Source organism: Sinocyclocheilus grahami, unplaced genomic scaffold, assembly GCF_001515645.1.
Source record: "Sinocyclocheilus grahami isolate Dianchi unplaced genomic scaffold, SAMN03320097.WGS_v1.1 scaffold105.1, whole genome shotgun sequence".
NCBI classification, from domain to species: Eukaryota; Metazoa; Chordata; class Actinopteri; order Cypriniformes; family Cyprinidae; genus Sinocyclocheilus; species Sinocyclocheilus grahami.
The window spans coordinates 73,237-89,559 of record NW_015505284.1 but is presented as its reverse complement, the minus strand read 5'-3'; the positions used below and the strand labels follow the sequence as shown (position 1 = coordinate 89,559).

At 36.3% G+C, this 16,323-nt stretch overlaps 1 protein-coding gene and 1 pseudogene across 1 annotated transcript in view; both read right to left on the bottom strand.

Annotated features, from left to right (window-relative positions):
* The window catches only part of LOC107588554 (arylamine N-acetyltransferase, pineal gland isozyme NAT-10), a 17,340-nt gene extending 10,721 nt beyond the window's left edge, over positions 1 to 6,619 (bottom strand). Inside the window, exons 1-3 of the mRNA XM_016276689.1 lie at positions 6,600 to 6,619; positions 6,222 to 6,257; positions 3,399 to 4,321 (exon numbers count right to left, since the gene is read on the bottom strand). Of these exons, the coding sequence (XP_016132175.1) occupies positions 3,442 to 4,314 (873 nt within the window). The 5' untranslated portion in view covers positions 4,315 to 4,321; positions 6,222 to 6,257; positions 6,600 to 6,619 and the 3' untranslated portion in view covers positions 3,399 to 3,441. The remainder of the gene's footprint in view (positions 1 to 3,398; positions 4,322 to 6,221; positions 6,258 to 6,599) is intronic.
* An 862-nt stretch (positions 6,620 to 7,481) lies between these two features.
* Positions 7,482 to 11,802, bottom strand: LOC107588540 (neuronal acetylcholine receptor subunit alpha-5-like; annotated as a pseudogene).
* Positions 11,803 to 16,323: the final 4,521 nt, after the last annotated feature.

Genomic DNA, 16,323 nt, shown 5'->3' with positions numbered 1-16,323 from the left:
CTGAGCCGGAAAGAGAATTGATTAGTTCATCTCTCGAGTCTTCGGGTTTGAGTCGTTCATTCATCACGTGACAGACCCTTAAGCCCAAACCCGAAGGCTTGTCAGATAAGAGGTGAGGTGAGCTAATCATAGACTGAAGACCCAGGTAAACAATGAATTCATCTTTTCTGTTTCTTATAGCAGTTTTGTATTGTTTGTAGTGTGATCAACGTTTGCGTAATAGTAGACGTATTAGGGAAGTAACACGTAACATTTTAATTATATTTTGCTAAAATGAACAAAATGACTTGAAAAAAGATTTGTTCATTTTGCTGAACGAGACTCAAAGGTCCGAGTCGGTAAAATGATCCGAACTTCCCATCACTAGTAGTGCTTATTTCACTCCTCCCCTCACTGCAGCCGCCTACTCTCGCCTACATTTCAGGCGAGGTGAGGCGCATCTCAAACAAGCCTAATCCGACACAGCCACCTCACCGTCGCGAGAGTTTTTTGGCACACGTCAGCATGACATCAGAGCAAGTCGGACGTAACTCGGACACTTTTCTAACCAGCATGCATTCTAACCGGTGATCGGTTCTGCGCAGATTTTGCTCATCTCAAACAAGCCTATTGTCACGTTTAGATGTACTGCATGCTTCAGACACTGGTCATGCTGAAGGCGTTCCCCATAGCGACCTCTAGAGGATGCAGTTCGAAGTTCCCTCAGAAGGGAACTAAGTACAACCCTATTTCTAGAAAAGTTGGAAAGTTTTGTAAAATGATTAAATCTGTGATTTGTTAATTCTGTTTAACTTCTGTTTATTTGATTGACAAAAGTACAAAGAAAAGATTTCACTGACCAACTTAAATGTATTTTGTAAATATAAACACATTTTTATTTTGATGTTTGCAACACACTCCAAAAAAGTTGGGACAGAGGCAAAATAAAAGTGAAAAGGTTGTAGAAGAATAACCAAATAAACTTTTGAAACTGTTCACAGCAAGCAGGTGAATTTGTAATAGGTGAGGCTGTCATGTTTGGGTATAAAATGAGCTTCTCAGTCTTTGCCAGCAAAGCTGGATCATGGCTCAACATTTGTTTATATTAACAAAATAAAATGAAGTTGGCCAGTGAAAACATTGGAATTTTTTTCTTTGTACTTCAGTCAATTAAATAAAGGTTAAAGAGAACAAACGACATATTCTTGATTTTATGGCATTTCACAAAACGTCCCAACTTTTCTGGAGCTGGGGATGTAGAAAGATCGGATACATATGCTCCTCATTTTCAAAATAGTTACTATTTTAGTGTTGTCCTGATTTATATATTTGTTATAGTCATTTAAATTTCAAAACTTGCTTTTTTTGTCAGTGTGGTGTGCCAGCAAAAATAATAATAATAAATGTTTCTTAAGCAACACTGATTTCTGAAAGATCACAAATACAAGTGACACTGAAAGCTGGAGTAGTGAAGCTTAGCTTGAGAGGAAAACACATATTAAAATATAATATAAAACATTTTCTTTTCAAATTGTAGATTTACTGTTTTTACTGTTTTTTTAAACAAACAAATGCACAAAATATATTTTTTAATTAATCCATGAACAAATCTTACTGTCCTTTTTTTAATGGTAGTGTATTTTATTTATAATATATAGGCATCTCATGCTTTATCGAGTCTAAATGCTTGCAGAAAGTCAAGCGAACACTGAAGGAAAATGTCGTTGCTAAGGAAATGATACACCATAGTCTAGAAGCAGCAGTATTGGTGTGAAGTAGCAGCTAACACAACATTGCTGGCCGCGAACGGTGCGACACGTTGCGTTAAAGGGGTCATACGATGCTTTTTTAAAGATCATTATTTTGTGTATTTGGAGTAACAAAATATATTGACATGCTTTAATGTTCAAAAAACACATTATTTTTCAAAAACTGTACATTATTGTAGGTCCTCTATGTAGGATCCTTTAAGATCCCGTTATAATCGATCATTCAGTAACTGAGCGCAAGCGCTACAGTAAACGAATGCTGCGTTCTATTTCTGACGCATTCCACGCACTTGCGCTACCGACAAATTGATATAGAAAATGCGCTTTGATGCATCCAGTACAGAGACGGCGTTAGGATGTGGCAGTCAGACCATTTTATTTTGCAAGTTTCAGCTCATACATCTTTGGTGAAAACTCGCCTTAACCAAACACCCCTCAAGAACACCTCAGCTCCCCCTGATGTTCCCCAAACCGCCCCCGTTGAGAAACCCTGATATACAGAATAATACAATTTGAATTCTGCTTTCCTATGTACTATAGTTTTATTTTTTATAAAATGTTTTATGTATCTGAATTTGGCTTAACAGTGATCTTCTTAACAGAAAAACATTACTTAAACAATTATGAATATTCACATTACTCAAATATAATTGTACTGAAAACAATGTGGTATGGTGCAGTGACATTTCCTAGTTAATACTATTATTAGCCATTTTACTTAAAAGAGTTCAAGTTAAAAGAGACATATAAAACTATAAAAGAGACATGACATAAATATAAATGAAAATAAATGTAATTTTATATTTCGAATATATTGTGCCGTGACTAAACCCATTTGAATCAACATCTGTATAATTATTATACTGTACATGCAGTTTCCTTCTGTTATTAATTGAGAGAGAGATTTAAAAAATATTTTGCAAGTATAATTTATTGACTTGATGCATTATAATTGGTAACTTTTTAAATCCAAGATTGCAATATTTGGAGAGAATGTCAGCTGTATGTTAGCTGTAAACTACTTAACTGCGGCAAACTCAAAACTGCTGAATTTAAACATTAACCTGACCTGTTGTTAGTAACCAGTTTTAACTCACAATGCTATCTGTGTTCTGTTTTATCAGCACCCTGGACAAACATTTACACACTTTATTAGTAAGTGAAGGGGTGAGGTTCGATTATAGTTTAAAGGGGAGATTCTAACCTTAACCTGAATTTTATTGGACATCAAGTGGTGATAACCCCCCCCACACACACACACACACACACACAAAGATTTACAATTTCTCATGAAATTTATGAATTATTTTATTTTTGTTTCTAAATATCATCTACATTTTTATGCTCTCGTCAGCCAATAATTCAAAATACATTGTTGTTGGCACAAAATATGGAGCTGTATTTAATCAGTGGACGTGTAAATTCACTGCTTTGGTGCGACAAAACATAAGTCAATCATTTTTAAACAATCTTTAACAGTACATTGATTATATGTCTATGTTAATTAATATTTTCAAAATCATAAGAAACATTGAGACACACAGAAACAGTGCTGCATTCAGGGCTAGACTTTCACAGAAACTCTTCTATTGGTTAGACCTGTTTGTCACATCCTAAAGAAAAGGCCATTCAAGGAAGTATGAGAGTCACTGAGATGCTTGACAATACTTACGGTTAATGGTACAGTACTGTATTACATGCAATAATTAGCTTTTTTGTTTTTAGGTGTGAACTTATTAACTAACATCACATTAAACTTTTCCTTCAGCACAGCTTCTATTTCACAGTCAGGGATTTCCTTCATGTCCACCATGTCACAGTCCTCCTCGGGGTTGTATGTGATCTCGCTGTAAGTCCAGCCAATCAGAGCTCTGAAGCCGTTGGGCGTCTGAAGGGAGCAAATGGACTTCAGCACAAACCGAGAATCAGGACTGGTCTGCAAGCAATCCAGGGTCTCCACAAAATGCTCTTTCTCACGGGGTGTTAATGGAAAGCAATACATTTTCTTCGTCAGGCGCCTGTCAATGAGGCTGGAATGAGCATAGGCCTTGTCTTTGACCACTTGCTTTCTTGTAGTCTTCTCCAGAACCCACGTCATCCCATTGTTTAGCAGGCGGAACACACCTGGAGGCTGCGGCTGATCTTTACCCGAGATCATCTCTAAGGGATACCACAGTTGGCACGACACTCCATAGCTCACGTCGGTAATGTAAGGCTTCCCATCAATCTCCACTATATTGATGAGATGAGAGTCCACGGGGTAGAAATCATTTTGGAACTTATTAAACACCTTGGAGCCTAGTGTGGTGTATTTGTAACCCATCTCCTTTAGGACCCATGAGAACAAGAGGTTGTTTTCACAACACCAGCCTCCACGATTGCTTTTGACTATTTTATCATAGATGATGTTCAGGTCCGTCGTGTTCTTCTCCCCACAGTGGATGCTGAGGTTCTCAAATGGAATGGTCATAACATGCAGCTTATGGATGGTGCGTAATGTGTCCAGATCAGGTTTGTCATATGGTCCAGTAAACCCGATCCTGTTTAAGTACCCTCTTAGATCCATTAGATTCCTTCAAGAAACAATGCAAAACAGTTTTTAAGCTAAAATATGAATTTCCCCTCTTATAATTTACTATTCAATGCACAGTGACAACTAATACTCCATTTGTAGGTTAATTTTCCTGAAAAGTATAAATACTGTGTGTCTGTGCTGCTATCAAAACATTGCTCCATTTGATCATCCTAAACCAAGGTTAGGGTTAATTTGGGGCAGGACCAATTGTAGATATGGGGTGTGTGGGTCATTAGTGTATCCTGTCATTTGTGCCTCTATTATCTTTCTCTTTGAGAACGGGCCTGTCACAATACCCACACTTGCTCTCTTTGCAATTAACTACTTGTCTACTTTCACATTGTATTTCCTATCTTTGGCCCAAGTGTTCAAGTGAGCAAGAAGACCGCAAGTGTGTGGAATGTAACATTTTCAAAGACCTTTGTTTATACATTTTGATTTTCAGTACTTTACCCTTTTAGAATAAACTTCTCAATGTCTATTCAGATATGTAACAAGATAAAATGTATTTAGGTGCTTCTACCCGTAATTACGAGATCAGAAGCAGTTGCAAATGTTCTACAAAATATATATACAGTACTTGTCTCTGCACATACAATGTGCAACACTTTATGTTCTACCACCAAATTATATGTAATATTTAATTAATTTAACATAGGCTTAGCCTCAGATACCACTCTGAGCGATATCATTAGAGAAAGTGTGAATTTAGTGTATTTAGCTCAAGGGCACTGAGCTTTGGCTTTTTTCAGACATGGGACAGTTTTGCACACTTATTTCCTGTCATGTGTATCTCAAATGGCCAAGACCACAAGTGTGGGTATTAGGACAGGCCCAATTATGTCTTTTCAAAACCAAAATGGCCATTTCCTTATCAGGGGAGGCAAGATGAGCATGTTTCAATCCCTTGCCGACTTGCTAAAATCATGAAGGCCCACCCCTAAATCTAGACCCAAAAATAGTTAGGCTAAAAATAGTTTAAAATTCGCATTCATAATTCGTAAATATGTTCTATTATACATCAGATCCAATCAACAGCGTGCCTGATTATCAACTATACATTGTGGATGCATCCGCTTAATTAGAAACAAATTATGTGAATGTGATATTTTAAAACTAATTTGCATTTGTTCATGTAGATTGCCTGTCCTATAAAGAGAGAATTGTCAGCTCTTATTTGGTTCCTTTCTCTGGCTGCAGCCGTCTACTCTCATCTACATTCAAGGCGAGGTGTTTGTCATCTCGAACAAGCTTATTGTGTTTGCATTTGTGTCTGATGAAGCTGGTTGCCTGGCTTCAACAGATTTTACCCATTCTCTAGTGTTACACTGTTTAAGAAAAATTTAGGAACTTGAAATGTTAAATCTGCTGCACACAACAGAAAACCAACCTTTTGACTTTTACATTTTATTTAAAAAATATTTTTACTTCTACAGTAAAGTTACCTTGTTTTCTAATGGAAAACAAGAAAAACAATACTTGTTTGTTTATATTGTTTTGATATTTCTACTGGAAAACAAGACAAAAAATACTGAAAATATGTTTTGCAAGATAACTAGATAACAGTTTTTAGAACGATATTTTACTTCTCTAAACAAGAACATCTATAGTCACTAAGATTAAATAGCATGTTCCAGTATTTGAATTGCAAGTGCATATTTCATAAAGAGTTACTTAATGTATATTGTATAAATTAGGTGTAAATAGGATGCAAGGATGAAGTTGTGAAAGGCATAGACAAAGAAGATTTGGGAGTATGGAACTTACAAGATGAAAATATACAATGAGAGGCTATAAGAAAAAAGTTTAAGGACCTATTTAAAGAATGGTAACACATCAACAGAAATATGAACAAAAAATAAACAAATACAAAATAATAGAAGAAAAAACCCTCTTACCCTTAGATGAAGCCAGTGGGTTGTCAAGTGAATTTGCTAGTGAGAAGCAAAACAAGTGTTACAAAGACTCTGAGTGAACATCTTCAGAGTGAGGGACTGGATGTTGAATAACCAAGAGTTAACCCTTGAACCACAATGCAGTGTCACAGGTTTAAATAAATGAATTATTAAAGACATGAGCTGAGAAAAAAATCATTTAAATATGTCTAGTCAGCATACTTACTAATGTGTGTCAAAGTATATAATTATTTTATTGTGTGTTATTAAAATGTTTTTTTTTCATAAACAGTCTCAGAACAAGCGATATGAACAAAAATGAGACAGAATATGCCGCCATGATGATCATAAATGAATGTTCCGAAGTGAAGTAAACTTTACTGGATTTCCCCTGCTCAGGGAGTAGGAAGCAGTGTAGGGACCATGTCAATCGGAACAAAGTTCATGCACGGAGCTCACTTCTAACAAACTGGTTATCTGAATCAGGTGTGTTAACTAAGAGAGACATGCAAAATATGCAGAGCGGAGGGGCGCAAGGACTAGAATTGAGAACCGCTGCCCTACGTACATGTCATCGTAGGGAAAAAGTCCCACCCATTTGTGACGATCTCTTCCCTATTAGCATAGACACAGCCCTGAGTGAGAAGCAGCAGTCCATCATTACTGTTTTTTTGTTGTGTTTTTTGCTGTAGCTGCTTGAGATAAACAATGTCAGTGCTAAAGAGGCATTGCAAGTGTTGTGTTTTGGGATGCACCAACAAACATAGGAGTCTCCATAGATTCCCTCCATCTGAGCCGCTGAGGGCACTGTGGTTAAATTTAATTTTCGAAGGAAATGTCCCAGAAAAAAACGATAAAGTCCCCTGTGTTTTGGGATCAGTAGTGGATGTTGGGGGGGCACGAGTGAAATTAGACAAATGTCCTAAAAGGTTGAAAACCCCTGTATTATGACATATATTATGGTTAACATCACAGCCTAGCAAAACCATGATTATATACATTTACACCTTTAGGAGTAAACTGTAATTTTTATAACATCTTCATGAAGCACAATAACTTTAACACAATAATTTTTATTGTAAATTTTATTGTAATGAAATCAGCATACAATGTTTAACGTGATGCAGCATGTTACAGCATAAATTACAGCGCTCAATTGCCACAAGTTGCATAGATGTTTTGAGGACTACAGTAATAAATATAATAATAATGTAAAAACTTTATCCAAGCCAAAGATTTTTAAATTTTATACATTCATGTGTTTTAGCTGGTACTTCCAGCATAGCTGGGAACAATGATGTTGGCCCATTTATAGATGACAGGAATGAAAAGCAGAGCAGAGCCAAGCACTGATAGTAAGAGAAACACCCACAGGAAAACCCGGTCCAGAACCTGGGCCACAAACTTCCAGTCCTGAACAACCTAAAAGGAGGTACTACATTAGAATTTATTAGAACTCAAAGCTTATTTAGTCTAAAGTGAGACAATAATAATCTTACCTTTCTGACTTCATTCTCCTTCACCACATGAAGCGTGATGTAGCGTGATGTAGATTCTAAGGCTGCCCGCAGACTATGTTCTGCATTGAGCAGAGGAGTGGTATCCTGGCCCAAACTCTTCCCATAGCCCAGACCTTCTCTTCCGTTTCTCGCAGCGGTGGTGGCGTAGCGGTCCACATGGCTGGTGCAGAAAGATACGGCGGACCCAGGGTGCCATACTGTGATGAGTGGATGAGGAGCGATGATGGATGTTAATGGCAAAGACAGTGATGACGATGGAAAGTGTCACGAAGATCATAGTGAAGACCAGATATTCTCCAATGAGAGGAATCACTTGGGACAGAAAACATAAGAGCGGAGCAAAAAGTCATTTGGCAATTTGAAAATGAGAACGAAAGAATGAAAATAATCACAATCATCACTGGAAATAAATAATTTCAATATTTCTTTAAAAAAATAAATAAATTGTATTAATATAAGATTTTATGTATGTTAATTAAATTCATTAAAGGGATTATATATATGTAACTTTGCCAGCCCCAAAACATTATTTTTTTAAATTATTTATTTTCTGTGGTCCTCCTTACACTCCCAGTGGCACACCAGTTATTTTAAAACTGTTCAGAACAACTGGAAATATGGACTAAGATAGATATAGATTTAGATATATCGGTCACACTTTATTTTAAGGTCCAATTCCCGCTATTAATAAATCATTTACTATGACTTTTGCCTCAATAAACTCCTAATTTGCTGCTTAACAATAGTTAGTAAGGTAGGCTAGTTGTTAAGTTTAGGTATTGAGTAAGGATGTTGAATATGGTCATGCAGAATATGTGCTTTATAAGTACTAATAAACAGCCAATATTTTAATAGTAGGCATGCTAATAAGCAACTAGTCAGAATTGTTCCCTATACTAAAGTGTTACCGATATAACATGTATACCATTCTATATATTCAAAAGTGTTACTTATATGGTTCTATCTAGAAATGATGCATTGCAGTTGGAGTTTTTGACATCTAGAGGTGAGTGACAGAATCTGCCACCACAACTGCAGAATGACAAAAGGGCCCTCAAAGTAAATACAGAAAAGCACTTCAATGTCTAAAATGAATGAACTTCCAATAGCTGAAAAACACTGCAATGTTATTGCTGACAATAATGTGAAATAATTCAAAAATATGTGTGGCACACTGACATACAGTACACATCAATTAAATATATAAATCACTTAATATAGCTTTGAATTCTTAAAAAGAGTAAAACCTTTGAGGAGGAAGGGATGATCTCTTCTATCACCAGAAGGAAGACAGTGAGAGAGACGAGGACAAACGTGCAGAGGGAGATTTTCTCTCCATTAGATGGGAGATAAAACACCAGCATGGTCAGGAAAGACAATCCAATGCAGGGGATGATGAGGAAGAGTGTGTAGAAAAGAGGAAGACATCTGATAATAACAGAGTAAGTGATGGATTCTCAAACCCCAGCTGCCTATGGCTGTCACAATCTCCCATTCACCATTGTCAAAATAGTTACGTTTGTCCACATGTACATCCTCAAGGAGAATGTCCACCTTAAAAAAGGAATAGTATGCAGTTGTTACATTCATTTCCATATATTAAACACAAAAAGCTATGCTTCAGAGGACTTAGAATATACAGTATGAGTAATTTCAGTTACTTTATCTGTACTATTTACAGATAGCTAATTAGGTCAAATTTAGGTAAATTTTTAGGTAAATTCTTCCTTTATAGATGTAAACATTGGATTTTCATGCCTTTAATAACAGTTTAAAACAGCATACCTGGGAACCATCGTAGGTCCAGGAGCCAAACTTCATGGAGCAGTTCTGAAGGTCAAAGGGGAAGAACGTCACATCAATGGTGCAGGCAGATTTATAGTTAGCAGGAGGGGTCCAGGAGATAGTGCCGTCATATCTCACCGCCGCTTTTGTCACTGTGGCCTCGAAATTGCCATCTGCACTGCAAGTGAGAATCACTCAGTCATCAAGCTGAGATACAGGCAGGTCCAAAATTAACATTCTCATATAGTCAAATGAAAGTAAAAATTGTCTTTTTTTACTCAGAGTAGCATTTCAAATCACAAAAGTCAAGATTTTTGTACTTTTACAAGCAAGGCAAGAAGTTGGAGACATTGGGAAATAAATATTGACCTAATTGAAATGATAATTTGGTAACACTTTATTTCGATAGTCCACTTTAGACATTCTATTAACAGTAAATAACTTTGCAACTACATGTCAACTAGCAGTTAGTAGAGTATTAGTAGACTGTCTGCTTAATATCTTCTAACACTTTCTTTGTCAACATTCTACTAACCCTAAACCTACCCTAACAGTCTACTCTGAGAGTTAGTAGACATGTAGTTGTAGATTAATGAGAATTAGTTGACATGTAGTTGACATGTAGTTACAAAGTTACTTATAGTTAGTAGAATGTCTAAAGTGGACTATCGAAATAAAGTGTAACCGATAATTTTTTTAACGGTTTTCTCTGACATTTCTACAGGGGTCGAGCACAAAGGATTTGACTTGTAAAACCATCATTTTTAAGTGTAACAGTTTGGTTTTCATTTGTCAGGTTACAAAAATAAAACTTTATCAGGCTTCAAAATAAACATTTTTAAGATTCTTCTTTTAAGAACGCTCAACGGACTATCTAGTACCAAACTGCTTTCTTCTTGTTCTTCTTCAGATTCAAAAAGGTATTTTATAATAATGGTTACTCACAGTTTAGGCGTATGTATGAAATAAGTAAGTCATGCGATGCAGTATATGTATACATAACATAAATTTTAATATCCATAAAAAAATATTATGAATCTCTATGATATTTTTTGTTCTAACAGAAATGTTAAACGTCAGGTTCAGTCCCTGTCTGGTTTCCTTTCTGACTCATACAGTAGGCACTGAGTGCCAACACATACTTGTCATAGAGCACAATGTCAGGAATCCAGATGGAGTCTGAGGGAACTCTGATGGAGGTGATGCCCAGATAATGATCTGGATTCCATCGGAGCTTCATGTCTGTCCATTCCTGAATGCAGAGACACATGGATTTATCTGCAAAGCTGATCCCCACACAAATAAAAAGCAATGTGTGTCAGTTGTGTACCAATGACTAAATACTACCAGAACAGAACACAATGACAAAAGCAAAATAAAGGTCTAATAAATATAATTTATATTTCGTATTAATCAGATAAACGTTAATGGATTAGTCCTGCTTTACCTGCTTCATCCAAACATTGGTTGTCATCAGCTGGTTCTTCTCATTCTGACCAAAAAAAAATGTGTTTATTGTAAGACAAGATTTTGATAAGGAGATTGTTGTTTCAGCATCACTACTTCTCACCACATCCATTCCTGTGGAAATGAGATGGCTGCATCTGTGTTCTTTAATTTGCACATTGTCAGAACTTTACACTACCATCAGAGCTTTTATGGAATTGCAGTCACATTCTAATTTGCCCTGTTTAGTACCGTATTGACCGAATATAAGACAATGTTTTTTTCTTGAAAATACATCTGAAAAAATGCGGTCGTCTTATATTTAGGGATTTGTTAAATATAAAAACAAAATATATATTGTGTGTTTGATTGGTCCAGATGCTACAGCTCTGTTCCAAAAACCCAGTGAGCTGTCTGTTGCCTACAATATACGGTCACATCTAATGAAAGTGTCCTAACTGAAATGGAACCTCAGAAGGGACTTATTTAGAATGATTTACTTGCAGTAACTCTACAAATGACAGTAGAAGCACAACTTAGCACGACAAACGAGTTTTTTGTAAGAATGTTGCTAAAATGACAATATGCATGTACAGTATAGACCTTTTTTCTTCACATTTTCTATACTACTTTTGGGTAAGTAAAAATATGTTGAATAATGAATGGTTTTTTTTTATTGGTCTTATGAAGTATTCTAATTTGTTGAGATAGTGAATTGGTGGGTTTTTGTTAAATGTGAGCCAAAATCATCACAATTAAAAGAACCAAAGACTTAAACTACTTCAGTCTGTGTGCATTGAATTTATTTAATACACGAGTTTCACAATTTGAGTTGAATTACTGAAATAAATGAACTTTTCCATGACATTCTAATTTATTGAGATGCACCTGTATGTGTGTGAATGTATTTATTCTTACGCACACAAACCTGTTTTGAATTTTTTTTTCTGGAATTCAGTTTTTTGGATGTCTGAAGCTGGGTGTAATATAAGACCGAATCAATCATCTAGCCTCACTGAGTCTCAAGGGAATGGTTTGACCCAGAAGCCATAAAACACGGTGAGTGTCATTTTTCTCATTTCTGTCTAAAACTGAGGTTGTTAGCCATTGGTATCCATTTATCACGACCCAAATAGCATATATTGATTGCATTCTGTGCCTATTATTCAGCTCTGTATTTTGATATTGATTGAATTTTGCAATTGTATCTCCGCCCCAAAGCTCAGTTTCTGTGCTTATAAATCTTGATGCTCTTTAACTGTTCATTTCACAGACAACCGCAGATGGTATTCTGGTTTCAGCTTGTTTTCCCATTGATCAATATCTGTGGTCTGGTTTCCCTTAATCAATAAAAACTGATAATAAATAAACCAGTAAAACTGATTAGAAAATGTATTAATCCTCAGGTCACACTGTTTCAGTGGACATGTACTCTATCATAAAGTAATAATCAATGTTGGTAAACATATAAATCATGACTTATTAAAACACCCTGAATCGCTTCAGGCATAATGATTTCTGCTCTAAATTTCTGCTCTTAATGTGCAAACACTGTTGAGCTTTTCATTATATTTTATCTTATAATAAAGTCATTTTTGTAGAATTAAAATTAACTGGATTGACAGTCACTAATTTAAATGCAAAGACTGACAGTAACAAATGCAATATCCATGTGCCACTGACAATACAGCCTACAAGCACAGTCCCGGCGCCATGGGCGGGCATTGGGGGGGCCTGGCCCGCCCTGTGAGTCACTAGTGCCCACCCTGGACGAGCCTGCTGTCTCCCTTCACCTGTTCACCAGTGCATTTAGCCCTATGTGACGTCTGTCTTTATATTGACGTTTTTAGTTGTTTTAATACTACAATCGATTGCTTCTGTTGTCCTCATTTGTAAGTCGCTTTGGATAAAAGTGTCTAATAAATGACTAAATAAATAAATAAATATTGTTTGTCAGCACACATAGCCTAAGTTACTATGTATCTGGATCAACTAGCCGAGTAGACAAATAGTAATGATTATTCATAACCATGCTGAAAATAAGTCAATGTTAGTTAATGCTAACTGTCTAGCTAACTAGCTTGCTGGTGCTAAATTTAGGTGTTTTTTTTAAGTCCAAATATTTTTATTCAACCACCTAGATAGATTACATCTGAGGGAAAAAGAAAGGATGTGATGTTCAGAACATGGTAACTACAGTAATTATCAAAGTGGGATGTGATGCCCTCTGGGGGCATTTGGCCAAGGGTGTTTTTACACCACAGACAAGGTTTGAGAAGAAAAAAAATCATTATGAAAATCTAATTATATTTTCCTTATTATATTCATTATTTCCTTTATTTTATGGATCTGTACTTTTACTCAAGTACTTCGTCCACCACTGCCTGGGTGTGTTTCATGAGATTTCACTCAGGCACAAATGGGGCATTGAGCCAAGATCAGAGACACTCACCTATACAGGAGCAGAGGACAGCACAGCAAACTAGCAGGAGGACAGATCTGACAGCGTTTTGAGCTGTTACCATGATACCATCAGATTCAGCAAAGCCACTGAGAAGACCTGCAAGCATCCATAAACGTGCATGCACTTTATACGCACAAATACAGTCCCAGCTGTTATTGAAGACTCACAAGCTTGTTAGCCATTAAACATATATGTGATATGCAGTGAAGACCTGCATGCTGCATCTTTCATGTTTGTGCAAATGACCACAAATATATCTATTCACAAACAAGCCATGTTATGTGACAGTCTATAGGAATATCACCATGTTCTTCATCATGCACATGTGAGCAGACCTTCACACAAGAACACAAAGCATACATCTATCCACCTGTCTGTTGAGATTACACACATTCTTCAGTCTGCAAACAACCAGTGTCCCTCTATCTGTCTCCATTTTTCTTTATTTGTCCTTTTCTTTTCCTTACCTGATTATGGACTGGAAGGAAGCACAATCTTTAGAATTTTTTTTCCCATTTGCCTGTCGTGTGTCCATACCAACCAGCATGTGTGTGGCTGCTTACTCTCTCTCACACACACACACACACTCCATCAGCTCTCCTGTTCCTCCTCCTCCTCCTCCTCCAGAAAGGCAAGCCCACCCCCTCACATTTTCCCGCACAGAAAAAAACAGCCAATCACAGCCTGGGATCCTCCATTATCTTGTAAGGTCTGCCCCCTTCTGCTCAAAACATGCACACATGTTAATGAGAGCACACCAGAGGTCTTCAGCCGTTTTAGGCTAATAACCCTTTGGTGGATAGAGAGACTGAGTAGAGACTCTTTATTACATAATGTGTAAAGAAAAATCGACAGAGTTATTGCTTGGACTATAAATGAAATATTTATAATTAAAGTCAACATGAAAACTGGACCTATTTACAATCTTCTATTTCTATTCTTCTATTTAATCTCCTCTTACATTAAAAACCTGAAAAAACCTGCTTGTACTTATACATTGTATTGTTGTTGAATATTTCTATATTACTTAGCAATGTATTTGTTACAACACTATAAAATAAAGTTTTGCCAAGTAACATTCCCAGTGTTGGTCGGGAAGATCGCTCATATGTAATCAAGTAAAATTAAATGAAATGCTAGCTTCACTAGCATGTTACTGCCCCCATCAAATAAAATAAATTATATAAAATATATATATTTATAAATATAATTATATTATATAAATACATTTTAAAAATGGACAGAAAAAAAATTATTTAGAAGTCTTTAGAATTGCATACAAAAAAACAGTATGTCCAGCTATAGACAGGCTCTAAAAGTTGCCAGGGCTGAGCGTCTCCATTAATAATCAAACAATCCCAGGTATTTATTTAGTACAGTGGCAAGAATAACAAAAAAATTAATTTTTTTGTCCAAACAGAGTATTTTGTCACTGTTTAGTAGTAATGACTTAAAGAAAATCGAAAGTATCAGAAAAACAATAGTAGGTGTACAACTTTTGGCAGTGTCTTATGATTCAATCTTATTTAGCGACCCCCAAAAACTAATACAATGCTTTATAAATATAGGACAGAAAAAGCTTTAAAAAAATTAATAAATAAATAAAATGAAACCAACAACATGCTTGGTATGGTAATTTCATACCAACTAAATTAATGTAAGAAGTCAAGTCAAGTCAAGTCAAGTCCTTTATTTATATAGCGCTTTTAACAATACAGATTGTGTCAAAGCAACTGAACGGCATTAATTAGGAAAATAGTGTCAATAATGCAAAATGACAATAGTAAACACAAATTTTTCAGTTTAAGACAGTTCATCATTGAATTCAGTGATGTCAACATCCAGCTCAGTTTAAATAGTATCTTTGCAATCATGTCAACAATATCGATGAAAAAAAAGTGTCCCCAACTAAGCAAGCCAGAGGCGACAGTGTTACCTGTAGCAAGTGTTACCTGTAGCAAGAGAGCCTCCTCACAACATTATCAACTCCTCTTTATCAGTCAACTACCAAAATTCTTCAAGTTGGGAATTATTAAGCCTCTTTTTAAGAAACCACAACTGGATCCAAATGAATTAGCAAATTCCACTAATTTCCAATTGTCAAAGTCTAAAATATGGGGAGTGGGGGGGGGGGGGGGGTATCTGCTCAGTTATGCTCCTTCTAATGAATGATATCTATGAAAAGTTTCAGTCAGGTTTCAGGCCCAGTCATAGCACAGGAACTGCACTAGCTGAAGCAAACATCCATCCCTTCTTAAAAGTCTGTGTTAAAAGAGAGCTGCCTGTTGTTCCATTTAATTAAGCCGACTGCTGTAACGTTAGCCTATATCCAGCTTAGGCTGTTTTCCCTAAATTTGTATATATACTGTTTGAATGAAAGCTTGGTAAATCTGTTGGCGATCAAATATTCAATATCACGACTCATCATAAGTAGGCTACTTGGTACATTATCAGTGCAGCGGCAGACGTTCAAACTAATATCACGTAATTTACATCTCTATGATGCTTGGTTGATATCAGAAGGGAGGCTAGCCTCCCTTGCGAGGTTTCTTTTCTCAACACTCCTCAGTGCTGAAAGTGAACACTCGATGGTGATTGGCTAATTTTTTTACCAACGGAGGCACGAGAGCTCCGCGCTCCCCTGGCCTCCCCCTCTCTTCTCTATCATTAGCAGTTGTAATTACATCAGCAGATTCGGCACATTCGCAATAGAAAAGCAGCGCTTTCACGTTATGGTATTACAACTGTGAAATTACAAACAAAAAATACACATTCTGAGACATGAACTGAAATGAATTGTGAATTTTATTAACATTAAATCGTCCTCCTCCCATTTTCACCTCAAAATTATGGGGAAGCTGTGCCTCCCCCGACGAGCCGCCACTGTATA